This window comes from Pristis pectinata, chromosome 5 (assembly GCF_009764475.1).
Source record: "Pristis pectinata isolate sPriPec2 chromosome 5, sPriPec2.1.pri, whole genome shotgun sequence".
NCBI classification, from domain to species: Eukaryota; Metazoa; Chordata; class Chondrichthyes; order Rhinopristiformes; family Pristidae; genus Pristis; species Pristis pectinata.
Window position 1 is genome coordinate 41,256,825 of NC_067409.1, and position 27,961 is coordinate 41,284,785.

At 42.9% G+C, this 27,961-nt stretch overlaps 1 protein-coding gene across 2 annotated transcripts in view; it reads right to left on the minus strand.

Moving 5' to 3' along the window:
* ctnnal1 (catenin (cadherin-associated protein), alpha-like 1) overlaps positions 1-27,961 on the minus strand; it is a 297,913-nt gene that overhangs the window by 23,029 nt on the left and 246,923 nt on the right. For both annotated transcript variants that reach the window (XM_052016792.1, XM_052016794.1), the window contains exons 6-9: positions 23,928-24,098; positions 13,931-14,131; positions 2,906-2,992; positions 2,170-2,328 (exon numbers count right to left, since the gene is read on the minus strand). In XM_052016792.1, the coding sequence (XP_051872752.1) occupies positions 2,170-2,328; positions 2,906-2,992; positions 13,931-14,131; positions 23,928-24,098 (618 nt within the window). The remainder of the gene's footprint in view (positions 1-2,169; positions 2,329-2,905; positions 2,993-13,930; positions 14,132-23,927; positions 24,099-27,961) is intronic.

Below are 27,961 nucleotides of genomic sequence, written 5' to 3' on the forward strand. Positions count from 1 at the left end.
CAAAGGGTTTGGATGTATTGCTACTATTTCCTGCTGTGCCACCTTCAACTCAATGTACACCATGCTCCCATCCATTCACAGAGAAGCAAACTTGCTTAAATATATTAATTTGAAAAAGATTTTCGATAGATTTTATGATACAATGATGAATTAAACAATATTTCTAAGCTGATTTATACAAATTAAACACAACTTACTTCAAGACATTCAAAAAGCAATTTTATTCCATCTTAATAGTAACTGACAGTCTGAAAATCTTAAATAAGATTTCAGACACTGAAGAGGAAAGCTTGACATTTTGAAAGGATTAACTGCATTCAGTAAAAAAAAATTCAATAGATGCTTTGTGGATGTTAAAAACATATACACACACTTTAGGCAATCTCTCAGGGTCGAGAATGACTTGCTTCCCCTCCAGTTCTATAGACTGTGAAGTAGCTGTTGAATACCACATATAATTCACAGACTTTGCCAAAGCTGGGCAAGTGGAGATTGAAGGCACAGGGGAGTATTGCATAATACTTCTGCTATTTGTGCTTGGGCTGTATGTGCTCCCAGAGAGAATCAAAGTGTTCAGGACCTTCCTGGATGTGCCAATTAGAGTAGCCTTGAGTCAGCAATTCTTATGAGTCAATGAGAATGTTCCTCTTTGAAGAGCTTCCTTCTGGAAATCACTTGCCATGACCAAGCTTGACTGCTTCCAGAGTCTGTGTCCAGACAACATGGCCCTCCCAAGGTAGATGGGTGTTCCTCAGCGGGACTTGGTCTTTGAAGATATTTTCCTGTGGACAGCCAAAGGCTGCTGGTACATTGAAGGCAGTGGTGGATTTTACTGTCAATATCTGCCCCTGCTGAAAGGAGGCTTCTGATGCAAGAGATGATCCAAGTTGACCAGAATCTTGCCAGGGCTCATAAAACAGTTATGACTCAGGAAGAGGCCATTCAGCCCAGTGAGTCCATGCTAGCTAAAAGAGACTTACTTGGCCTAATCCACCTTCCAGCCCTTGGTCCGCAGCCCTGCAGGTCACAGCTCTTCAAGTACACATTCAAGCAGTTTCTTCAAAAAAGGATTTCAGTTTTTGACCCCTTTGCTAAGAGAAATAGGTCCTCCCTAGTTTGACCATCTAGGCCCCAAAACCGTATACTCCTCACTTCAGTTTGCCCCAGATCTCTGTTCCAAAGCAAACTAGCCCAACCTACCCCTTCCTTTCTCATACTTACACTTTTCCTATCTTGGAAACATCTGTGCTCCACTCCGCCTCTTCTGTATCAAAGAAAACAGCCTATCAAATCTTTCCTATTGGCTAAAGCTTTTCAGTTCTGGCAATACCGCCTTTGACTCAGATGAATAGTTACTAACCTGAAACATGGCATTAAAATTTTCAAGGAGAATCGGCTTGTTTCCTGTTGGAACTTGAGTTGGGGATTTCTGAAGATTGGAGTGGAATTCCTCATCTCTGTCCATCTCACACCTTTACTCACACACATGCACACACTCACCATACCATTTGCAGAGACATACATTCTACTTTGAGGAAGATCTGAACATTTTAAATGTTAGATAAAGTTGAGAGGTGATTTGAATGGTAACACAAGTGCCACCATAAACCAGCTGGGCCAGAGGGGTTTAAATTCTGTGCAATTTAGTGCCGCAAGTGACTTCTACAATGCTTGCATACATTTGAGGACTTGCCACAAAACAGTCATGTACTGTCAGGGCTATTTTACAGGTTGCCTTAATCTCTTTATATCATTTTACAAATAATACTCCTGAGATTATTCATTAGCAATTATTTACCCATCCCTAGAAACCATTCTGGTATTGATATACTCACAAGATTCTCTGACATTCTTACACACTTCTGGGTAACACCTGAAAATACCAATTCACAATGTCCTGTGTTTGTTCACTCACTCCTGAAGACCAAATGTTAATATTAGCAAACTTCCAGAGATCTAGCCCTGATTTTAAAAAGCAGCATCAGCTTCTCATAGGAAATAAATGGTATTACTACATAATCCAAAAAAATCTGATGACTTTGGAGAAAATGTGGGATTTCTAGGAGCCAGGAATACCAGTTTAGAGGCTAAGATCTACAACACATTCCACAGATTTATTCCATGTGCACATACAATACTTTCAGAAAACAAATATGCTTCAACCCCCACCTCAGAGAGCTGTTCCTTTTGCTCAGACAGTTTGCTGGTACTTTCAGCTAGCGCCTCCAAATTTCCTTCAACCCCAGATGCCTTCAGTTCTTTGAGGACAACATGCTCCGTGTAACATTTTAGAAGCTCCCCTGCTGACTCCACAGCAGTATTTTGAAGCTGAGGAACAAAGCATGAAAAATTAATCTACATGCAATTAAAAAAACATATTGCACAAGTTGAGCAACAATCTTTACAGCTGATATTAGGCTTCAAATTGATCCTTTCCAAACATAAACAATGCAAATACTGGATGGTCTTATCAAGATGATGCTCCAAACCTGGGATTTCCATGTTTGACGATACATTCACACACAATTAGACTTTCCATCATTTAAGCAAGATCTGTGGTGATAATTCTACAAACAATTCCTGCATACAGCTCATTTAAGAAAATGAACTATACATAAAGTTCAGATAATCAGAAATGAATGCAATTTTCTTTACTGAAATCCATATGGTTAAAAGCACAATTTTAAGTTTTAAATTAAAGAACTCCCAACAGTTTAGCATCCTTTTACTCTGGTTATCAGCTTGACCTCTGATCAGCTTCAGCAACATGAACAAACATTGCTGCTGATATTTTGAACCATTATCGTAAATTATCTGAGATTACATCTTACATCTTGGGTTTAGGAGCAGAGCTGATTACAGTTCCTGTTGGTTTTAGCTTACTTCAGGACTATTCATCACTTACCTCTCTCCTCAGTTCACTCATACACTGTCTTGTCTTAATAATGGCCAGCTCCATATCTTCTGTGGCTTCTTTGGCTTTCAGACATTGCTGTTTGATACAATAGAGAGTAGGGCATGATGAAGGACAGTCAAAACTAAATCACTCTTCTGTACATAGCTTAAGGAGTAACATAAAAGTGAGCTGAAAACAACCAATATTTTATTAAGCATCCAATGTTTAACTACATGGAAATAAAGCTATCATAAGGGCTCTAAATTTCCATTGCGATTTTTCTAAGTGTGTACTTTACAGACTCATTGCTTTACTAATAACTTCTATTCTTCAGCACATTCAATCCACAAGTATTTCGTATAGTTTTCATTCTTCACACTGAGTTTCTTCCCTAACCAGTTACAAAATAAAGACTGTTCCAATCCACTGGAAAAGCTTTCACAAAGCCTCAGCCTATAAAACAGGATTCATCGTTTGGCATTCCTTTTCTTACATCCGAGCAACATCATCTTGCATCATTCTTACTTACCTGACTCATGAGGTATTTAATACATTTACTCATCAAACATAAATCCTCAAATTACAGTAGTCCTGACAAATCTTCCATTTATACATAGACTCAGAATACTTTCAATAATAATGCAATATTAAGAAACCTGGGATATTTACATATTAAACTGGGTGACTCTGGAAATTAAAGACTTTATTTCTTAAGTTTTTGAAGACCCACAGCCTTCAAAAGGTCAGCCAAAGTGTACCACTTATATCAGTGGCATGTGAACAAACCTGGCATTTACTTCCCTATGAAGGACCGAGGCTCAGGAAAAGTACTACAGTCAAACAGTATAGGAAGCACCCATCAATTTTGAAAATAATCTTATGATGTTGTTTATTCTCCACAGTTTACAATGTGGAGTAAAGAGGGAGAATTTAGGACTTAAATTATACTTTATAACAACTCTGCCAAACTGTCTGTTCCCAACTGCAACAGATTAGAATATGTTATGATCATAGATCTTTGTGACTGACCTTCTAATTTTCCAGGGGGAAGACATTCCTGACCATTCAAGCTAGAGTTAGAATTATAAACTATTTGTGGCGACTCACCGTCTAGTCGGGCGAACCGGCTCGGCAGTCGGGTCGCGCGGCGTCGGAGCGACGAGGCCCAAGATGGCGGCGGGCCTCGTCTTTCCGAGCGATGGGGAGAACCCGCGCGCGGGAAAGTCCTGATGACGTAGGACTTACGTCATTGCCGGTTTTTTTGGGCGGGAGTTTTTCTCCCTTAAAGGGCCCGCACAAGGCGGGAAAATAAACCAGTTCTGTTTGGCAATCCTCCGAGTAGAGTCTTGTTTTATTCCGCGGTAGCAACCGCTACATTGGTGACCCCGACGGTCCAAACGGCTTTTGGACCCGCGAAATGGACGACAGCGCAGCAGCCAACGCAGTGGCCCTCAAGCTGCCCACCTTTTGGACACTTCGGCCCAGCGTCTGGTTTGACCAGGCTGAAGCGCAATTCCAGCTTCGGCAGATCACCTCCGACTCCATGAAGTACTACCATGTGGTTAGCTCTCTGGACCAGGAGACAGCCGCCCAGGTTGGAGACTTCATCCAGTCGCCTCCGGAGGAAGATAAGTACCCGGCTTTCAAAGACCTTTTGATCCGGACCTTCGGCCTCTCCCATCGTGAGCGCGCCGCCCGCCTGCTTCATCTGGACGGCCTGGGGGACAGATCCCCATCCGCCCTAATGAATGAGATGCTGGCATTGGCTGAGGGACACAAGCCATGCCTGATGTTCGAACAGGCCTTCCTCGAACAGCTCCCCGATGACATCCACTTGTTGTTAGCTGACGCCGACTTCAGCAACCCCCGTGAGGTGGCCGCCCGGGCAGATGTCCTGTGGAGGGCCAAGCGCGAGAGCAGTTCATCCGTCAGTCAAATCACCAGGCCGCGAGCCCAACGCCTGCCTCGCCCGGCCCCAGCAACCGAGCAGCCACGCCCCAGGAACGCAGACGACGACACGGGTGACCAGCTGTGCTTCTACCATCAGAGGTGGGGTGCGGAGGCCCGTCGATGCCGCCCACCCTGCAAGTTTCAGGGAAACGCCAGGGCCAGCCGCCGCTGATGGCTACGGCGGCTGGCCGCCGACAGAGCCTCCTCTTCGTTCAGGACAAGAAATCTGGACGGCGTTTCCTCGTTGATACTGGAGCGGAGGTCAGTATTTTGCCCCCGACAGGCTGCGACACTCGTGACAGGCCACCAGGTCCTCTACTCAATGCCGCCAACGGTACAACGATACGGTCTTTCGGCACCCGTACGCTTCAATTACACTTTGGCGGCAGCCGTTTTACCTGGACCTTTACCCTTGCCACCGTCGCCCGACCACTCCTAGGCGCCGATTTCCTTCGGGCCCACAACCTGTTAGTCGACCTGCGAAGGAAGCGGTTAGTCCACTCTAGCACTCTCCGGACCTATCCCCTGGGAGAAATCAGCCCACCAGCCCCGCGCCTGGACTCCATTACCCTTTCTGGCGACGATTTCGCCAAGCTCCTAGCCGAATTCCCATCGATTTTGGCACCTTCGTTTACAAATTCTCGGCCCACACATGGGGTACGACACCACATCATTACCACAGGGCCACCCCTTCATGCCCGAGCACGACGATTACCTCCAGACAAGCTCCGCCTGGCAAAGGAAGAGTTCCATCACATGGAGGAGCTGGGGATTGTTCGCAGGTCCGACAGCCCCTGGGCCTCCCCCCTGCACATGGTCCCCAAAGCCACCGGAGGGTGGAGGCCCTGCGGCGACTACCGCAGGCTGAATGACGCCACCACCCCGGACCGCTATCCCATCCCTCACATCCAGGACTTCGCAGCGAACTTACACGGGGCCCGCATCTTTTCCAAAGTGGACCTCGTTAGGGGATACCACCAAATCCCGGTCCATCCGGATGACGTCCCCAAAACTGCGATTATCACCCCATTCGGCCTGTTCGAATTCCTTCGGATGCCGTTCGGCCTTAAGAACGCCGCGCAGACCTTCCAGCGGCTGATGGACGCGGTAGGCCGAGACCTGGACTTCGTGTTCATTTACTTGGACGACATACTGATCGCCAGCCGTAACTGCCAGGAACACCTTTCCCACCTCCGCCAGCTGTATTCCCGCCTCCGCGATTTCGGCCTCACGATTAACCCGTCCAAGTGCCAATTCGGACTTGACTCTATCGATTTCCTCGGCCACAAAATCACCAGCGACGGGGCAACACCCCTACCCGCCAAGGTGGATGCTATCCGCCGTTTTGCCCGCCCCGACACAGTCAAAGGCCTACAGGAATTCCTTGGGATGGTCAACTTTTACCATCGTTTCATCCCTGCAGCAGCCCGTATCATGCGCCCTCTGTTCTCGCTGCTGGCTGGTAAGGGCAAGGACATCACCTGGACTGACGAGGCTGCGGCTGCTTTCATTAAGGCCAAAGACGCCCTGGCAGACGCCACGATGCTGGTACACCCTAGGACTGACGACCCGACTGCCCTCACGGTAGACGCGTCCAACACCGCGGTGGGTGGGGTACTGGAACAGCTGCTCGAAGGCCGCTGGCAACCCTTGGCATTTTTCAGCAAACACCTTAGACCGCCCGAACTGAAGTACAGCGCTTTTGATCGGGAACTTCTAGCGCTGTATCTGGCGGTCCGGCATTTCCGATACTTTCTAGAAGGCAGGCCTTTCACCGCTTTCACCGATCATAAGCCTCTGTCCTTTGCCTTCTCCAAAGTCTCCGATCCCTGGTCAGCTCGTCAGCAGAGACATTTATCCTACATTTCCGAGTTCACAACTGACATCCAACATGTCTCCGGAAAGGATAATGTCGTTGCTGATGCACTTTCCAGACCAACCATCCACAACCTATCCTTGGGTGTCGACTACACGGCCCTGGCTGACGCACAGCAAGCCGACGACGAACTGCCCAGCTACAGAACCGCAGTCTCGGGTCTGCAGCTCCGAGATTTCTTGGTTGGTCCAGGTCAGCGGACCCTACTTTGCGACGTTGCGACTGGTCAGCCCCGCCCTATTGTCCCTGCAGCCTGGCGGAGACGCGTTTTTGACTCGGTACATGGGTTGGCGCACCCATCCATCAGATCTACTGTCCGACTGGTCGCCAGCAAGTTTGTCTGGCATGGCCTGCGCAAACAGGTCAGTGAGTGGGCCAGGACTTGTCTGCACTGCCAGACGTCAAAAATCCAGCGACACACCAAGGTCCCACCACAGCAGTTCGAGCCTACCCGTAGGAGGTTCGACCACATACACGTCGACCTCGTGGGCCCTCTGCCGGTTTCAAGAGGAGCCCGGTACCTCCTTACCATCGTGGACCGGTTCACGAGGTGGCCTGAGGCAACCCCCCTGACTGACATCTCAACTGATTCCTGCGCCCGAGCGCTGCTCACAACTTGGGTCTCACGTTTTGGCGTTCCGGCCCACATCACTTCAGACAGAGGCACCCAATTCACTTCTAGTCTCTGGGCTGCATTAGCGAACCTGCTGGGGACGCAGCTGCACACCACCACGGCCTACCATCCTCAATCAAACGGGTTGGTGGAACGTTTTCACCGCCATCTAAAATCGGCCTTGATGGCCCGCCTGAAGGGTCCTAACTGGGTTGACGAGCTGCCTTGGGTCCTGCTCGGCATACGCACTGCCCCCAAAGAAGACCTCCGCACTTCGTCAGCTGAGCTTGTATACGGGGCGCCACTAGTTGTCCCCGGGGATTTCATACCTGCCCTTCAGGACCAAGGGGAACAACCCCCAGCAGTTCTACAAAGACTGCGCGAGAGGCTCGGCGCCTTGGCCCCGATTCCCACCTCATGGCACGGTCAAGCCCCATCCTGCCAGCCCAAGGAACTACGGGACTGTAAGTTTGTTTTCGTTCGCAGGGGCACACCTCGGGCGCCATTGCAACGACCATATGAGGGACTGTTCCGAGTCATACGGAATAACGGATCCACTTTTATTTTGGACATTGGAGGCAGGGAACAGGTTTTCATGGCGGACCGCCTCAAACCGGCCCATTTAGATCTGCAACAGCCTGTCGAGGTTGCCACGCCACGACGCAGAGGCCGCCCCCCAAAGCGGCAGCTGGCACAGCCCACGGACCTTGGGGACTGTCTCGCCGGTTCTGGGGGGGGTTGTGTGGCGACTCACCGTCTAGTCGGGCGAACCGGCTCGGCAGTCGGGTCGCGCGGCGTCGGAGCGACGAGGCCCAAGATGGCGGCGGGCCTCGTCTTTCCGAGCGACGGGGAGAACCCGCGCGCGGGAAAGTCCTGATGACGTAGGACTTACGTCATTGCCGGTTTTTTTGGGCGGGAGTTTTTCTCCCTTAAAGGGCCCGCACAAGGCGGGAAAATAAACCAGTTCTGTTTGGCAATCCTCCAAGTAGAGTCTTGTTTTATTCCGCGGTAGCAACCGCTACATATTTCTGTTTTGTCCCCATATTTATCCAATGTTTTGATTTCATAGAACACAAAAATATACTGGAATTTAGTTCTTCACATTATCAAGTTGCAACCCCCTCCATGTCTCCTCTGATGGGATCAAAATATATTAAGAAACAAATTTTACTAGAGATTTACAATGAGGCTTGGATAGCATTCTAATATGAGTGGCAAGTGAGCAAGGTATTTAAGCCCATTGACCCTTGCACTTATTAGAATACATCACATCAAGTAGAAGAGTTAAAGAACTGCTGTAAATCTTCCGAAGGAAAAACAACAGAAGTTAATTGATTCTCTAGGTTCTTTCCAAGAATGCCAGACTTACAAGAATCCTTCCTATTAAGCCAATGACCACTAACATTTTTGTATCAACCTTAAAGACATGATAAGGGAAGCCTTGCTAAGTTGTACTTTCAGAAACATGTCTCACAGCCAGCATCCAAAGCTTGTACCTGAATAAAATGGGAATTGCTCTAGGAGGTTCCCTGAGAGTTCTTATATTGACTATAGAAAGATACTGAAAATTCATGAAGGCAATGGCCGGAATGTGGCAACAGACTTTTATCTACTGGGACTTTGAATGCAGTAAATGATGTTACCTTTTCATTATGTCTTCTAGCTATATCTGCTTGAGTAAGTCCTCAAATCAGAACAAGAAGGCCAGAACAAATGAGCTTCCATCTTTGGAGGCAAGCAACTACTACTCACAATCATATTCCATAGTTAATTTCTTCACAAATTGATAATCTGCTTTTAAGGCTTAACTGGTCAAAATATTAGAAGACCAAAGCAAATGGGCCAGAATTTCCTGGGAGCGGTGAACCATCTTTGCACACCGTTCACCTATCCACGAAAGCAACTCCTTACTTTCAGCTGATTAGCCCAGTGAGAAGCCAACATTAATTTGTGTGGGGAGGCCTTGCACAGAACAGGGTCTTCTGATTGTAAATCTCACAGAAATGCTTTGACAGCCATTAAAGTCATGCCACAGGCTGATCCAGCTCTCAAAGAAATGGAAAGATTGTGACAGTCATGAACTTTCAAAAACTATTAAAAATTAAACATACTACTTAGATGTTTTAAAATTATTTAAAAATTAATAATTGAAACACTTAAAATCACTAGAAAATGCAAAATCGATTAAATAAATTTAATTTAACTCAAACCAAAAATGTAGATTACCTGAAACCTCTCCTCTTTACTCATAGTCATTCTCTCCTTTGAAATGAATGGTTGCTAAGTCTGGCACAGATTCAGTAGGCAAACCTCCTGCATTTACTGCTGAGAAACTGTCCAGTGCTCCACCACAGGATTCCATGAGGAGTCTTGCATCTGAAGTAACTTCCATTTTTTGTGCATACATTCAAGAATCCTTAAATTTCTTAGTTATGTAGAGACCTAGTGGGAATTGCACACAGATCTTCCGCCACGTCCACCCTATGAAAACCCCTCTAGATGTTTCAATCAACTCAAATCCCACATAAGCCTAGTTTGTCCAACCTTTCCTCATAAGACAACCCAGCCATACCAGATATCAATCTAGCAAACCTTCTCTGAACTACTTCCAAAATTTACATCATTCTTTCAAATAAGGAGGCTAATACAGTACACAGTACTCCAAATATGTTCTCATTGCCCAATATAAATGAAGCACAACTTCCCTACTTTATTTATTCAACTCGTTTCACAATAAAAGCTTCCCTAATGACTTGCTGCACCTGCAAACATGCCTTTTGCAAATTCATGCACTAGGACATTTTGATCCCTTTGCACCTCAAAGCTCTGCAATTTCTCACTATTTAAATAATGCATTTCTTCTTTATTTTTCCTGCCAAGATGGACAATTTCATATTTCTCCACATTTTATGCTATTTGTCAGATTTTTGCCCATTTACTTAACCTATCTGTATCGCTAATGGCCTCCTCATATCCTCTTTCCAACTTACCTTTGTATCATCAGCAAATTTAGCAACCAACATCTACAAGGAACTCTGATATGTTGGTCCAATGTGATTTCCCTTTCACAAAACCATATTGACTCTGCCTGATAATAGCAGGGCAATATCAACATTGATAGCTTCTAACATTTTCCCCATGTTAAGCTAACTGCCCTGCAGTTTCTGCTTGCTGCGTCCCTCCCTGTTTGCTTAAAGGAGTTACATTCACTATTTTCCAATCAAAGAAATCTCCCCTGAATCTAGGGGCCTTTGGAAAATAGAAAATCTACACATCAGCTATCTCACTACCCATTTCTTCCCAAGATGAAGTCCATAATATTTATCAGCTAGCAGCTCCAGCAATTTGCTTAGCATCATTTCCCCAGTGACAGTAGCTTTCCTAAGTTTCTCCCTCCTTCTAGCTCCCGATTTGCAGCTATTTCTGGGACGTTACTTATATCCTCTAATAGTGACGCTAATGCTAAATACCTGTTTAATTCATCTGCCATCTTCTTAGTTTCCATTAATTCCTCAGACTCAATTTTTATTGGACAAATGCTCACTTTATTAACCACCTGTCTTTGCACAATTAAATGTTTTTTTTCTTTTGGCATGATAAAATCTTTAACCTGCTTAGTTAACCACAGATGGTGGATCCTCCCCTTTGAATTCTTTCATTAGCAGGCATATGTTCCACGCATTCTGAAAGATCCACTTAAATACCTGTCACTCTCTCTTGATTGACTGATCCCTTAACCTAACTTGTTGGGTCACTTTGTCTTGCTCTGATTTCATGCCCTCATTATTACTTTTATTTAAGTTTGAAATACCAGTCTTGGACCCATTCTTTTCTCCCTCTGACTGAATGTTAAATTCCATCATATTATGATTGCTGCTGCCTGGGGATGTTTTCATGATGAAGTCATTAGTTTTCCATACCTTTCATACCAAGTCTGCTCTCCCGTTGGCTCCAGAATGTGTTGTTCTAAGAAACTCTCCCTAAAACATTTCACAAGCTCCTCATTTAGGTTGCTTTGCTCATCTGGTTATTTGCTCATTTGTAGATCTAGATCCCTCATGTTTATGGCCATACTGTTATCTCTTTCTTTATACTAGGTGCTACCACGTAACTACTGTTATGTGGAATGGACAACATTCCCACATGAGTTCTTGTCTTTATTATTTTTCATCCTGCCCAAACCACTTCTATATCTCGATTTCCTGAATTTAGGTTGACTATTGACTGAGACCATTGTTAACTAACAGGATCGCTCCTCTGCTATTCCTATCCTTCCATTGAAAATGTTATTCCTTTGATGCCACACTCAGGCAAATGTTGCCTTGACATCAAGGACAGTCACCTCTGGGATGCTGCCTGGCCTGCTGAGTTCCTCCAGCATCATAGTGTTTTTCATCTAGATTCCAGCATCTGCAGTCCTTTGTTTCTCGACATTTAAAAGATACTTGGACAGATACTTGGATAAGAAAAGTTTAAGAGAGATATGGGCCAAACGGGACTACCTTATATGGGTAACAAACAATCTGCTGAAGGAACTCGACTGGTCAAGCAGCATCTAGTGAAGGATAGGAAATGAAGTTTCGGGTTGAAACCCTGCATCAGGACCAAAGGCTGCTGTGTCCTACCTGTGCCCTACTGTGCTGCAAGAGGTTGCAATGGTACCTCACCACCATCTTCACTTGGCCTATAAATGTTGGCCTTGCCAGTAATGTCCATATTCCATAAGTGACTAAAACAAAAATCTGGCTTTTAAACAGTAGTATTTTGGAACTGAAAGTTAACAACTATAAATCCTTTTCACAGATACTGGAAGTCTGATAATCTAATCTTGTTTAAGGTTTAGTGATGCAGATTATCTGACATAATGTTCCAATAACAATAAGTTAAAAGAGGAACTTTTTCCTAGATTCTGGGTTTTAATTTTCTGCAGTTTATAACTCAAACATCATTAGAGATAACAGCAGATGGAACTGTTTTTCTTTGGCAGCTGAACTGCTATCAAAATAAAAAAAAACTAAATTCTTGTTAACAGTATTCAAATTAAATACATATACAGGCAAATCAAGACTGTTATCCATTAATTCAGTTCACCAACAGAAAAAGGCCTGCTTTGCCAAACATGGTACTATAATCTTCAAAGCTGAACTCTGTCGATAAGGCACATTAAATTGAACACAGCTGAGGCTATGATGCTGTAATCCCAAACTTAATTATGCTAAATTGAAGAGTTTATATTTTGTTATATAAATCATTTACCAAGCCAATTTTCAGTAGATGATTGTTAAGCTGCACCTTGACTATATAAAGTAGGATAATAAAGTGACTAACTGTGACCAAACAAACTGGGTTACCCCAACACCTTATGTTAACATGGATCTCTCATATATAAACATGGCAAATGGTTTCCAAAAATTCCTACTAGGAGCAATGAAAGGAAAGTTTGACATTAGAAAATGTACAAGTAAAAAAGTCTGAGGAAAGTGGGAATGCCATTCTGATGGAGCTGGTGTCTGCCGAAACCAACACACACCAATGGAACAGCATTTAGCCAATTTGAGCAGAAATGATTCATGTTCTGACTAGATGCGTGCAGGAAAAGTGTTCCATTCCATGGTGGTAACTTCCAATACCAAAAATAATAAAACGCATCCAAACATTTATAGGAAAGACAAGGTCAGTGGTCCTTTTCACCTATGTAAGCATTTGTTAGAAGGATGCTATTTATTGCATTTACCGATCTGTATATTGCAGTAATCAATTAATGTTCTTGCTTAAAAATTAGCCCATGACTTCAGTATCTGATATTAACAGCCAGTGCAGCAGGGACTCTTCAGCCCACATAGCTTGATGCAAGAACATTTTTAAATGTACAGTATTTTTATACATCATTCTCCACCACAGACAACAAAGGTATGAAGTAGAAATGTTCACTGAAGAAAGTTTTGCTCTCAGTCTCGAGAATCATTTCATTGTTTTGCAATTATTTCTCCTGAACGACCTGAATGAGATAAATAATCTTGTACCAATTATTGATTAGATCAATCCAAATATTTTCACTGCAACATTCTATTCTCCATCTTCAGGCATCCTTTCCTGCACAGAAACATTCATATAAATTTACTAGGAAACTAGCATACTAGCTGTGGGACTTCTGAGCTTCTCAGTTGGGCTCATCACGGACCTTCCGCTAGTCTTCAGGCTTCAAAGCATTGCAAGATCAAATCAAACATAAAATAGACTTTTCTAAATCATTCTGTGATAATTTCAAATTGATAACTCATAATTGCAAACTTCTCAACCAAAGAGTTTCTTACTGAATCAATTTTAACATCTCTATTAAACAGTGAAGTAGTCTCAGAGTCCAAAGTTCCAGCTCATAACCACATTTCCCTTTCAATTTCATCTTGGTGAATCTACACTAATTTTTTAAAAACTTTTGTGGTCATTTCTATGTTGGGGGCCTAAAACTGCACAGTTGGTCCAATTATGCAAGAACCAATATATTATCGATCAATTGTAAGCTTACCAAAGGACAAAGAAAATTTAAAACTAAATTAAATAGTCAACAGTATTCAAGCTTTATACATAAACTTACTGCTTGTTTCCACACAGCAACCAGCTGCTCCAACTCCACTCGAGCCTGCCTGGATAGTTCCAATATATGTTCTCGATGTTCATGGCTTGTATACGCAGAATCTGTGAAGTCCTCTGTATGTTCCAAGATTAGTTCAAGCATCGCTGTGAGGTTTTCCTTAGCAATTCCATGTAAATTGTCCCGTAAACTTTCAATCTTCATCTTAACAAGAAAGGCTAATTAATGACATGAATGGTAACACATTAAGACATATCATCTGCTACCTCAAGTTTACCAATCTTCTGCATCTTGGAGAGGGTCCAGGACAGTCTTCCACAGGAAGCCTGGATCCCTGCACATTAGTGAAGTGTAGAAGCGTGTGAGTGGCTAGCTTAATGCCTGACCATGGTAAGCCATCTATCCCCCAGTAGCTAGCTGTCAAACCTGCTGCTGAAACTGAAAGCTCATAATAGTCTTTGACATTCAAACATTCACAAATCACCCAGGATGTGTCAAAAATTAAAAATATTGATTGTTTTAAAATGTTGAAGGACTAAAAACATACTCATACATACAATTAAAATTTTTTAAATTAAATAACCTTTACTAACCTTTCTCCCACTAGTCAATTTCTGCCATTCTTTTGAATTAGCCTGGTGTAATAACTCCAGGTTAACCCTGTGTGGGTTTAACCAGCAGATTTCCAAGTCTGAGAGCTGAACTATCTGTGGATGTTCCACGAGGAGGCCAGCCAGGTAGCTCAGAAGTTCCACTGCTGAGCAGAAGGTTGCAATACTTTACTTCCTATACACTCATGACTGTGTGGTCAGATTCTGCTCTAACTCCATCTACAAGTTCACAGATGATACCACTGTAGTGGGCCAGATCTCAAATAATGACGAGACAGAGTATAGGAAAGAGATAGGGAGTCTGGAGGCATAGTGTCATAGCAACAATTTTGCACTCAATGCCAGCAAAACAAAAGAACTGGTCATTGACTGCAGGAAGCAGGGCAGAACACATGCCCTATATATATCAATGGTGCTGAGGTGGAGATGGTTGAGAGTTTCAAGATCCTAGGTGTAAACTTCACCAGTAGTTTGTCCTGGTACAACCACATAGACACTATAGCCTAGAAAGAACACCAGCAACTCTACTTCCTCACAAGGTTAAGAAAATTCGACATGTTCCTATTGACCCTTACCTATTTTTATAGCTGCACCATACGAAGCATCCTATCTTGGTGTGTCACTGCTTGGTATGGCAACTGCTCTGTCCAAGATTGTAAGAAATTGCAGAGAGTTGTGGACACAGCTCAGTCATCATGAAAACCAGCCTCCCCTCCATGGACTCTGTCTACACTTCACATTGCCTTGAAAAAGCACCCAACATAAAGGCCCCTACCACCCCAGACATTTTCTATTCTGTCCCCCTCCATCGGGAAGAAGATACAAAAGCTTGAAAACACTCACCAGTAGGCTCAAGGACAGTTTCTATTCAGCTGTTATAAGACCTTTGAACAGACCTCTTGTACATTAAAGATGAACTCTTGACCTCACAATCTAACTCACCATGGCCCTTGCACCATATTGACTGCCTGCACTGCACTTCCTCTGTAACACTATATTCTGCATTCGGTTATTGCTTTTGTACTTATGTTTTGAAATGATCTGTATGGATGGCTTGTGAAGATATGTTTTTCACTGTACCTCAGTACATGTGACAATAATAAACTAATGCAGATTCTCTTAATGACTGCCCAGTCAAGGGAACATCTGCCTGCAAATGCACTGCAGATCTCAGTGGAAGACTCAGAAATGTTGTTATTCATATTTTTTGAAATTATGCACAGAAACCATTAGATGTGATAGATTCTTTGACCACTTAACTAATAGATCAGTTAAAATACAACAGAATTCTTAGCTAATCGTTTACGGCCTTTGTTGCAAGCTCTTTTAAGTATAGGAGCAAAAATATCTCATGACAATGCTACATAAATAGAGACTTGGTGAGACCATACCTGGAGCCTTGTGAAGTACTGTGTGGCTTTGGTCTCCATACCTATGAAAGGATATACTTGCTCCAGAGGAGTGCATCAAAGGTTCACCAGATGGATTGCTGGGATGATGGGACTGTTGTACGCGATGAAATTGGGTTGATGAGGACTGATTACATTTGTTTAGAAGAATGAGAGGAAGATTCTATGATTGCATGATTCTATAATTGCAAGAGAAAGCAAGTGGGATTGAAGGAAGGCCTACAAAAGTTAGCAACAGCAGCAGTTACCTGAGAGATTGTGAGAGAAAGCGAGAGGGAGCAAGTAGGCCCACAAGAGCTACAAAAAGAGAAGGTAGGTACAGCAGGAATGGCCATATTGGAGCGAGCATTTTAAGAGTGCCTGTTTCTAAGGCTGAGTGCAGTGTTTGAGGTCAAACTGCAGAAGTTTTAACGAAGGAGACTTTGGTGAGAAGGCTGAGTAGCAAAGACTGTAAGACAGGGTAATGTTTTTCCTTTTACCTTGTTACTAGAAGGGCAGTAACGGCAGTCAGCAGAGTGGTATGTTCCTCCTGTGAAATGTGGGAGATCAGGGAGAAGTCAAGTGTCCCTGACCATTATGTCCACAGGAAGCAAGTCCAGCTGCAGCTCCTTTCAGGCAGCATGGATTGGCTGGAGCAGCAGCTGGACTCACTGAGGAGCACACAGGAGATAGAAAGTGTCATAGATCGGAGCTTCGGTGAGGTGGTCACCCCATAGGTTCAGCCACATAGCAGATGAGTGACCACTGGGAAGGACAGGCAAATAGTACAGGAATCCCCTGTGGCTATTCCCCTCTCTAATAGGTAACCACTTTAAATCCTGTTGTGGGCAGTGGCCCCTCAGAGGAAAACAGTAATAGCCAAATTGATGGTACCACAACCAGCTCTATGATACTTTGGTCTAAGGAAGCAGTAGTGATAAGTGACTCGATCAATAGGGGGAACTTCTTCACTCAGAGTGGTGGGAGTGTGGAACGGGCTGCCATCTGACATGGTAAATGCGGGCTCACTCTTCAGTTTTAAGAATAAATTGGATAGATACATGGACGGGAGAGGTCTGGAGGGTTATGGACTGGGTGCAGGTCAATGGAACTAGCGGAATAAAATTTCGGCACAGACTAGAAAGGCCGAATGGCCTGTTTTCTGTGCTGTAGTGTTCTATGGTTCTATGATAGTCAGAGGGACACACAGGCATTTCTGTGGCTGTGAGTGAGATGCCAGGATGGTGTGTTGCCTCTCTGGTGCCAGGGGTAAGGAAGTCTGAGCAGGTGCAGAATATTCTGAAAGGGGAGGGTGAGCAGCCAGCAGTCATGGTCCATACTGGTACTAACAACATAGACAAGAAGAGATATGGAGTCCTGCAAAGGGAATTTAGGGAGTTAAGTAGAAAGTTAAAAGCAGGACTTTGAGGATTGTAATCTCAGGATTACACCCCGTGCCACGTGCCAGTGAGTATAGAAACAGGAAGATAGGACAGATGAATGCATGGCTAAAGAACTGGTGCAGGAGGGAGGGATTAAGGTTTTTGAATCATTGATATCTCTTCCAGGGCAGGGGTGACCTGGACAAGAAGTATGGGTTGCACCTTTACTGGAGGGGAGCCAATATCCTTGCAGGGAGGTTTGCTAGTGGTATGCGGGAGGGATTCAGAATGATAATAGCAGCAGACGGGGAGACTGACTCATAAAAAGGAAAATAGAACAGGCAAGTCCAGTGGGAAGAGTAGGCAGAGAGAGAAAGGGAAGCAAGGAACTTCACAGGTAAGATGGATGAGCTAGGAATGTGGATCATCGCACAGAATTATGACATTGTTGCAATCATGGAAATGGTTGAGGGAAGGGCAGGATTGGCAGCTCAACGTTCAGGGCTATAGAAGTTTCAGACATGACAAAGGGGTGCAAGAGAGGAGGGGGGGTTGCACTGCTAATCGGGGAGATCATTATGACAGTAGCTGGATATCCTGGAGGGATCAGCCAATGAGGCCATAATGGTAGAACTTAGGAATTAGAAAGGGGTGGTCACTTTTATACTACAGGCCTCTCAATTGTCAGCTGTAATTAGAAGAACAGATATATAGGCAGGTTGCAGAAAGGTGTAAAAGCAATAGGACTGTAGTAGTATGGGACTTTAACTTTTCCGATATTGATCAGGATTGCCTTAGTGTAAAAGGCCGAGATGGGGAGGAATTTGTAAAATGCATTCAAAAATATTTAAGTAGCAAGTCCTACTAGGGAGGGGGCTGTACTTGACCTTATCTTAGGGAATGATGAAGGGCAAGTGATTGAAATATCTGTGGAGGAACCCTTTGGAAACAGTAACTATAGTTCAGTAAACTTCAAGGTGGACTTGGAAAAAGATAAAGTTGGTCCTTGGGTTACAGCCCTAAATGAGAGGGAGGCAAATTTCAATAGTGTAAGGCTAGACCTAGGAGAGGTAGACTGGGAGCAGCTACCAGAAGGGAAAACAACAATCTGATAAGTGGGAGGCTTTTAAAAATGAGATAGTAAGGTTTCAGAGTCAGCGTGTCCCTGAAGGGTAAGAGGTAAAGATGGCAAGTTTGGGAAATTGCTGTGGTTGACGAAGGATATTGAAGGTTTGATTAGGAAAAAGGAGGAAACATACATCAGGTATAGGAAATTGTTATTGAACAAGTTACTTGAGGCTTATAGGGGATATAGGAGAAGTCTTAAGAATGAAATTAGGAAGGGAAAAAGAGGCTATGAAATGAGCTTGGCAAGTAGGAGCAAGGAGAATTCTAAAATGTTTTCTAAGTAGATAAGAAGCAAGAGAATAGCTAAAGAAGGAATAGATCCCCTCAGCGACCAGTGGGGTAATTTATGCATGGAGCCGGGAATATGAGCGAGATCCTAAATGAATAGTCCTCATCAGTATTCACAAGAGAGGCTGGAGACATGAGGTGTAGGCTGATATTCTGGAACATCTCTGCATCAGGAAGTAGGAAGTGCCAGAAAATTCGAACATATCAGGGTGGATAAATCCCCAGGATCTGACGGGATTTATCCCAGGATGTTAAGAGGAGATTGCTGGAGCTCTGAAAGAGGTTCTTCGTTAGCCATGGGTGAGGTACCAGAAGAATGGAGGATAGCTGATGTTGACCCCTTGTTCAAAAAGGGCAGGATTGAATAAGCCTAGAAACTAGAGGTTGGTGAGCCTTACGTCAGTGGTAGGGAAGATGTTAGAGCAGATTCAGAGACAGAATTTCTGTTCACTTGGAAAGGCAGGGAATGACTAGGTGGACTCAGCATGGTTTTGTGTAGGAGAGATCATGCCAAACAAATCTAATTGATTTTTTTTTGAGGATCTGACTGATGAAGGCAAGGCAGTACACATAGTTTACATGGACTTTAATAAGGCTTTTGACAAGGTCCAGCATGGTAGACTTATCCAGAAGGTTAAGGCACAAGGGATCTGAGGTGTGCTGGCACACTGGATCCAAAATTGCCTTGGTGATAGGAGGCAGAACATAGTGCGGATGGGTACTTTTCCAACTGGATGTCTGTAAGAAGTGGTGTACCGGAGGATCAGTGCTGGGACCTTTGTTGCTTATAATATATATATATATAAATGACTTGGATGAGAGTGTAGGGGTTTTGATCAGTAAGTTTGGTGGAGCCATAGATAATGAAGAAGGTTGTCTAAGGACACAAAGGGACATGGATCAGCTAGGAAGCTGGGTAGAGCAGTGGCAAATGGAATTTAATTCAGACAAGTGTGAGGTGATGCACTTTGGGAGGTCAAAGGCTGGGAGATTATACAGAGTAAGTGGCAGGGACCTTAGGGGCTTGGCAAGTCCATAGCTCCCTGAAATAGTGACACAGGTGGATAGGGTAGTGAAGAAGGCATTTGGTTTGTTTGCCTTGATAGGCCAAGGCATTGAGTATAAGAGTTGGAATGTCATATTACAGCTGCACAAAATATTGGCTCGACTCACTTAGTGTATTGTGTACAGTTCTGGTTGCCACACACCAGGAAAGATGCAGTACCATTAGTGAGAGAGCAGAAGAGATTCACCAGGCTGTTGCCTGTACTGGAGGTTGCAAGGGTTGCCTCCCTTGTGAATACCGATGAGGAGTATTCATTTAGGATCTTGCTCATATCCCGTGGCTCCATGCATAAAATTATGAGGGACATGGATAAAATGCAAAGTCAAAATCTTTTTCTCCAGGGCACAATAATCTATAACTAGAGGGCAGTAGATTAAGGTGATATGGCAGAAATTTAAAGGAGATCTGAGGGGTAAGTTTTTCACACAGGGGGTGATGGTTATCTGGAATGAGCTGCCAGGGGAGGTGATAGAGGCAGGTACAATTTCAGTGTTTAAAAGGCATTTGGACAGGTACTTAGATAGGAAAAGGTGTAGAGGGATACCAACCTAATGAGGGCAAATGGCATTAGTATAGCTAGGTATCACAGTTGGCATGGATGAGGTGGGCCGAACAAGCCTGCTTCTGTGCTGTATATTTCTATGATCTGAAACATACTAAATTCTGTCAAGGCTCAACAGGCTGGATGCAGAGAAGAAGTTTCCCCCGTCCATGGGGATGGGGTGCTCAAAAGGCTGGATGCATGTAAGAAGTTTCCTCTGTTCGTGGTGGTCTAGAACTTAGCGTCATTCTCAAGACATGGGATGATATTCAGCGCAGTGATGCTGAGAAATTTCTTCATTCCGAGGATAGTGAATCTGTAGAATTCTCTACTACTGAAAGCTGTGGAGGCCAAGTTGCTGAATATACTTAAGTTGGCAATAGACATTGAGGGGTATTAGGTAAGAGTGGGAGTAAGGTGGTAAGACTAAAGGGTCAACCATGATTATTTTTAAAGGCAAGCATTTCCTACTGGCATTTTTCTATGTTTCTCTCCAAGATTTATGTAGTATTTCAATTCTTATTTACCTTCACTTATCAAATATTCATCAAGTTCCAATTACATTTTCCTGTCCAATGACTATTCATCATATACAAAGATATGAAACAGAAATGTTCAGCGAACAGATTTTCACTCACATTCTTAAGAACCATTTTATGCTACATGGCAATAACCCATGAATGATCAGAACAAGATAGCTAATCTGTGTATGAATACCATGAGATTACTTTTCATTCTTCAGGCCAGCATGTTAATATACCAGAAAAACTCTACCTAGTCTTCCCACTATAGGTAAGATAATGGTTCATTCTTTACTTAATTCAAATTTGGGTTAGATAAGGGATAGAATAGTTTTCTAGAAACTGGCAGACACAGTTTGGCACACTGTACCTGTTTGACAAGAGATTCAATCAAAACCAGGTTGATTGGATGAATAATTTGTTGCTCTACCTCAAAAATTTCTACATAAATTAGCTTAATATAAATAGGTTTGGACAATTTTGAACTAACAGTCTTTAAATATAGACTCCCACATTAAACTGCGCATAATTTGAAACTAAATTAGTAGTTTCAGTCAAGGAGGTTGTAAAGATGACTGATGTACTTGGGAAGTGGTCCTTTGAGAACAAATGATACTCTATCCAGCCATCTTTTATATGTTGAGAGACTGTTCATGACAACTAAGATAAATTAAATTTCCCAACACAGTAATCCACCACTGTGATACATGTAAAATGCAGTAAAAACAAAAAAAAACAGAATTTATAAAATTCTGAAAAACATGCATGACAAAGCTTCAAATTTGATCCAATAGTCTATTATTAATTAGAATTAATTTATCAGAACAAATCAATAACATCTTTCATATGAGAATTATAGTACACTACAACACAGGAACATACTGTTCTGCCTGTAAAGTCTGTACTATTGTTTATCTCCATGACTCATCCAATCTTACTCCCACCCCCATACGCCCTAAAAATACCAAGCTGAAAATCCATTGTCAAACAACCTGTTCTATATTAAAAGGTTTTACAAAGATTCAGCTTTAACAATAGTTTGAAAAATGGTTGGCTAACTTATTTCCTCCAATACAACATTGACTTCACTTCAAAAGTATTTCAATGGCTTTAAACACTTAGTGACATTTTTAAGTGAAAGTTAATTACTGTCAACTTGTTCCAATACCCTCAACATATGCTCTTAAAATAACTACCTAATTTTGCATGACTCTTGAGGAAATGTGCTAAATCACTGATGTAACTGTGGAAGCAGTTCAACAAAATACACAGTGAAATAATGGAGGGACCTCCTAGATGATAGACACATAGCTCCTGAGCAGCATCTTTGGGGAAGGTAGTGCAATTAAAATCAAAGGTTTTAAACTTTAGATGAATTATCAAAACAAAAAGCAAGTAATTGAGCCCAAAAGATTTTTTTAAATAGCTTCAAACTCCTTCTAGACTATTGGAAATTAGGTGGAGTTAGTAACAGAGGGTGTAGGGAGGACCCCTACTTGCACAAAGCACTGAACACGATAATATAGTGAGCTGGGGAATTTTAATGGTTGATTGCTTCATAAAACATAGTTAAGTTCTGCATTTAGTTTTTAACTTAACCCTAGCTGGTAGCTTCATTCACAGAGGTAAATGAACTCAGCAGGGACTGGGGATGAGATGACAGGCAGCGGCAGAGTAAGAGTGGGATGTGGGGAGGGGAGTTTGGAAAAGGACATTTCTGGATATAACTTAAGGAGTAAATACAGGCAAGTTCTCTGAATTATCAATTCATAAACTGTTATTCCATCATATCTCCTTCACAGCCTATTTCTTGATAAATAGAATTGTTTTTAATTCTATTCTATTGTCAATAAATATATACAGTTTAACTGTGGCTTCTTTTCCACTGTTCAGCATTCTATAACATCTGTGTAGTAATTAATTGTCCCATTCAAAAATACAAAATTTGGATCAGTACCCAAAGAATATAAGATTTAGTTCTGAGAGATTTTTAGTGCAATTATTTCTATTCTTGACCAAATAGCATGAAGCTGCAATGTATTTACCACCTGTAGTCTCGTCTTAGGATGTAAATTTAAGATTGATGCAAAACTCCAGGTTGCCCTTCTGATCAATATACATTATTATAACACCTCCTATGACAAGCAATCCCAGCAGCAATGAGCTAAACTATTCTCTAAGGTACCCACACGTTTGCAGATTTTATTGCAGAGCAATACCACCAGCTATTTTTAATTGCAGAGAATTCGCTTCTCTCAGAGCAGTTGCCATACCAAGCCATGCTGATCTGTTAGCTCAGCATGGCTTGGTATGGCAACTGCTCTGCCCATGACCGCAAGAAACTGCAGAGAGTTGTGGACACAGCTCAGCACATCACGGAAACTAGCCTCCCCTCCATGGACACTTCTCGCTGCCTCGGTAAAGCAGCCAACATAATCAAAGATCCTACCCACCCCGGACATTCTCTTCTCCCCTCTCCCGTCGGGCAGAAGATACAAAAGCCTGAAAGCATGTACACCAGGCTCAAGGACAGCTTCTATCATGCTGTTATAAGACTATTGAATGGTTCCCTAGTACAAGATGGACTCTTGACCTCACAATCTATGTCATTATGACCTTGCACCTTATTGTCTACTTTCTCTGTAGCTGTGACACTTTATTCTGTACTCTGTTATTGTTTTACCTTGTACTACCTCAACGCACTGTGTAATGTATTGATCTATATGAAAGATATGCAAGACAACTTTTTGCATATAATAAACCAATTCCAAATTCCAATGTTTGTTTCAAAACAGAAATAAGAGATCTTGTGGTTAATGGTTTAAAGTGATTTTAACAAAATGCATAAAACTTAATGGGCAATGGTCTGCTATTTCAGCAGAGACAATAATCCCTTTAAAACAATTTGGTTATCACCTGTGTGAAAATGGTGCACAGCTGAAAGTTAAACAAATACATTAAGATTTATCTGGTAAGATCAGTAACAGCAATAATGACTCTTGAACCTTTGCTCCATGTAGCTGATATAAAAAGCCTGCAATTTACAATTTTCAATTAACATTCTCCCCTTCTTACTTTAAATTCTTTGATGTCAGCGTAGATACTGGTGGGATGGATTTCATTTTCACCATTTGGTCTTGAATCTGTGACAATTTCTATCACCTGGTCTAAGGCCAACCTCATGCGATGAAAAACACCTCCCTTGTTTATTCTTGCTGATTCACAATCTGGATGCCGAAGACAAGTCTAGAAAATATAACATTGTGTTAGTATCAAGTACTCATATAGGCATCATTAGAACTCCATGATGCATACATTTCTGGATTGTGGGTTCCACTGTACACTTAGTTACTTTGAATTCTTTACATGTTGTTAGAAAATTCTATTGTGTTTATGTGATTTACACATCAGCTTTAAATGTCAATATTGTCTTGCTTAAATATTTTAGATTTCTTCCGTGTTTTACTTTGTGATGTGCTTCATAGTAATTTCCTATGTATATTTTTGATGCCCATTCATAATCACAACAAAAAATTAGGGATCCTAATTCTCCTCTTTATGGCTGCTAGGTAATTCCACTATTTCACCCCATGCAGCTGTACAAAATATCATTCCTGTTTGCTGTATCATTTGAGGCACAGAAGTAAATTCCATAGTAACGACACTATAATTATCACACACGTAAGATATTTTATATGATTGTTTAAATGATTCCTTTACAAAGTGTTCTTGGTTCTAAATGTAGAGTATTTGCAGGTTAAAGGATCTTTCAACCAAATGCATTCATATGCACATTGGCACACAAGAGGCCTATATTGTTGATGTCTTATTGTATTCTTTAGAAGGGCTCAATTCAGGAAAATACATCAAAACAATGTAGGTATTTATGGAGAGTGAACAAAAATTGAAAGCTGCATATCCTTTGTTACCTTTTGTACAGCACAACTATAATTCCCAAAACACAAAGCCAGATAATATGCTGTAGCCTTCACATTTGTCTTGAGTTTCATATATTGTCCTGTTTTTCTGTTCAAAGCTAATAAACCAAAGTGGCAACTGGGAGCAACTGAGTACAAGTAAGTGCACAGCTGAATGCTCTGAAAATTTTAAGGTAATTATGGGGAAGGACATGCAAGAGCTCAAGGCTGATTTCAATAGGGCAAGAGTGGACTAGGAGCAACTACTTGCAGGTATGTCCACGTAACCAGGGAGAGTCAGGTATAAATGAAATAGTGAGGGTTCAGGGTCAATGTGTTCCTGTAATAGTGAAAGGCAAGGCTAACAAATGCAAGGAACCCTGTTTGTGAAAGGGTAGAGGTTTGGATAATAGAAAAGTAGTTGAGGTTTAGAGAACTGAAAACAGGAGCAGCCCGACAGGACTACAGAATATTTAGAGGGTTCTTAAAGTTATGAGGAGGGTGAAGAGGTGGCATGAAATATCACTGGTGTGCAAGATTAAGTAAAATCCCAAAGCATGTCATAAGTATATTATGGGCAAGATGGTAACCAGGGAAAGAGTAGGGCCCATTACAGACCAAGGTGGCCATCTGTGTCAAGCTGGAAGACAGAGGTGAGGACTTAAGTGAAAACTTAAGTGAAAACTTCTCATCTCAGGTGAAGGACATTGTAGTTGGAGAATTCAGAAGAGTGGAATTCTAGAAGAAATTACCATTGTAAAGGAGGAGGTATTAGCTGTTTTAGTGGGCTTAAAGGAGGATAAATCCCCCAGGCCTGATGAGATGTTTCCCAGGATGCTATGGGATACATCTTATCAGGAGGAGATTGAAGGGGCTCTGGCAGAAATGTTCAAAGCTTCACTGACCAAAGGTGAGATGCTAGATGATGGCAATTGTGGTACCTTTATTCAAGAAGGGCAGCAAAGGTAAACTGGGAAATTACAGGCCAGTGAATTGAACATCAGTGATAGGAAAATTATTGGACAAACTCCTGAAGGACAAAATTAACCTGCACTTGAAAAAGCAGGGATATTTCAAGGATATTTAGCATAATTTTGTTAAAGGGATATCCTATCTGACTAATTTGACTGAACTTTTTGATAAGGTAACAAGTGTGTCATTGGGGGTCATGTGGTTGATGCACTTCAACAAGATTTTTTCACAAGGTCCCACATGAAAGACTGGTCCTAAAGCCCATGAGATCCAGGTCAATTTTGCACACTGGATCTGAAACTGCCTTGGTGATTAGAGGAAGAGGGCAATGATCAAGGGTTTGCTTTTGCAATTGAAAATCTATGGCTTGTGATTTACTGTAGGAATTGGTGCTGGGACCCTTGCAGTTTGTTATATGCATTAACGATCTCAATGTAGGAGGTATGACAAGAAGGTTCGGAAACGACATGAAAATCAGTGGTGTTCTTGACATTGAGAATGGTAGCCTTCAGCTGCAGAACGTTGATGAAAAATGTAAGGTGATGCATTTTGGGAGGACTAACAAGGCCAGGATATACACAATAAATGATAAGACCATGGGAAGAACTGAGGAACATAGGGACCTTGGTGTACATGTCCAAGGATCACTACTCCAAAGCCGTTGTGCAAGGAACCAGATTCTGAAGATACTTTTACATTGTAAGAACCCAGCCTACCACCTGTCCAATGTACCTTCCTCCCCCACTGCTAATGAAGCCCATATGGAAACCTCAAGAGTTGTTGGGCCTCACCTTTCACAGCACAAGTACAGTGCAAAACAGAGTACAGATTCAGCCAGGTAGATGGGTGACCATCAGGAGGAGCTGGCCGGCAGGTAGTGCAGGAGTCCCCTGTAGCTGTTCCCCTCTCTAGCACGTATACTGCTTTGAATACTGTTGGGAGGAAGACCTCTCAGCAGATAGCAACAGCAGCAGCCAGATCAGTGACACTACCACTGGCTCTGTTGTACAGCAAGGAAGGTCAAAGTCTAAGCGAGCAGTAGTAATAGGGGACTCAATAGTCGGGGGGCCAGACAGGTGTTTCTGTGGCCGAGTGAGACTCCAGAATGGTGTGTTGCCTCCCTGGTGTCAGGGTCAGGGATGCCTCTAAGCGAGCACAGGACAATCTGAAAGGGGAGGGTGAGCAGTCAGAGGTTATGATCCATATTGGTACCAAAGATGTAGGAAGGAACAGGGATGAGGTCCTGCACCGAGAATTTAAGGAGTTAGACAGAAAGTTACAAAGCAGGACCCCTAGGGTTGTAATCTGAGGATTACAATTTCTGACATGTGCCAATGAGGCCAGAAATAGGAAGATAGTACAGTTGAATGTGTGGCTAAAGAGCTGGTGTTGGTGGGAGGGCTTCAGATACCTGAATAATTGGGAACTCTTCCAGAGGAGGTGGGACCTATACACAGAGGATAGGTTGCACCTAAGCTGGAGGGGCAGGAATATCCTCACGGGGATTGTTAACACTGCTTGGGAGGTTTTAAACTAGCTTGGAGGGGGTGGAAACTGGAGCAACAGGTCAGCAGGTGGAGTGATTGAGGAGATGGTAGAGGTTGTCAAGTAAGGCTAAATGCAAAAACAAACAGGGCCGGGAATAATGAATATGGCAGGAATGATGGTGTGAAGTATATTTATTTTAATGCAAGGAGTACAACAGGAAAGGCAGCTGAACCTAGACCCTGGATTAGGACATGGTACTATGATATTGTAATCATTACAGAAACTGGGTGGAGCAAAGAGCAGAAACGAGAGACTGCAGATGCTGGAATCTGGAACAACAAACTATTTGCTGGAGGAACTCAGGGGGTTGAGCAGCATCTGTGAGAGTCCTGATGCAGGGTTTCAAACCAAAACATCAACAATTCCTTTCTTCCCACAGATGCGGCTCGAACCACTGAGTTCCTCCAGCAGATTGTTTGTTGCTTGGAGTGAAGAGCAGGACTGGAAGGTCAATGTTCCAGGGTGCAAATGTTTTAGATGTTACAGAGAGGGATGTAAAAGAAGTGGGGGGGGGGACTTGCACTACTAGTCATGGAGAATGTCATGCTGTGCTAAGAAAGGACATCTTGGAGGGCTCATCTAGTGGGGCATATGTGCAGAGCTCATGAACAAGAAAGGTGCAATCACTATGATGGGGTCATATTATAGACCTTCCAATAGGCAATGAGGACT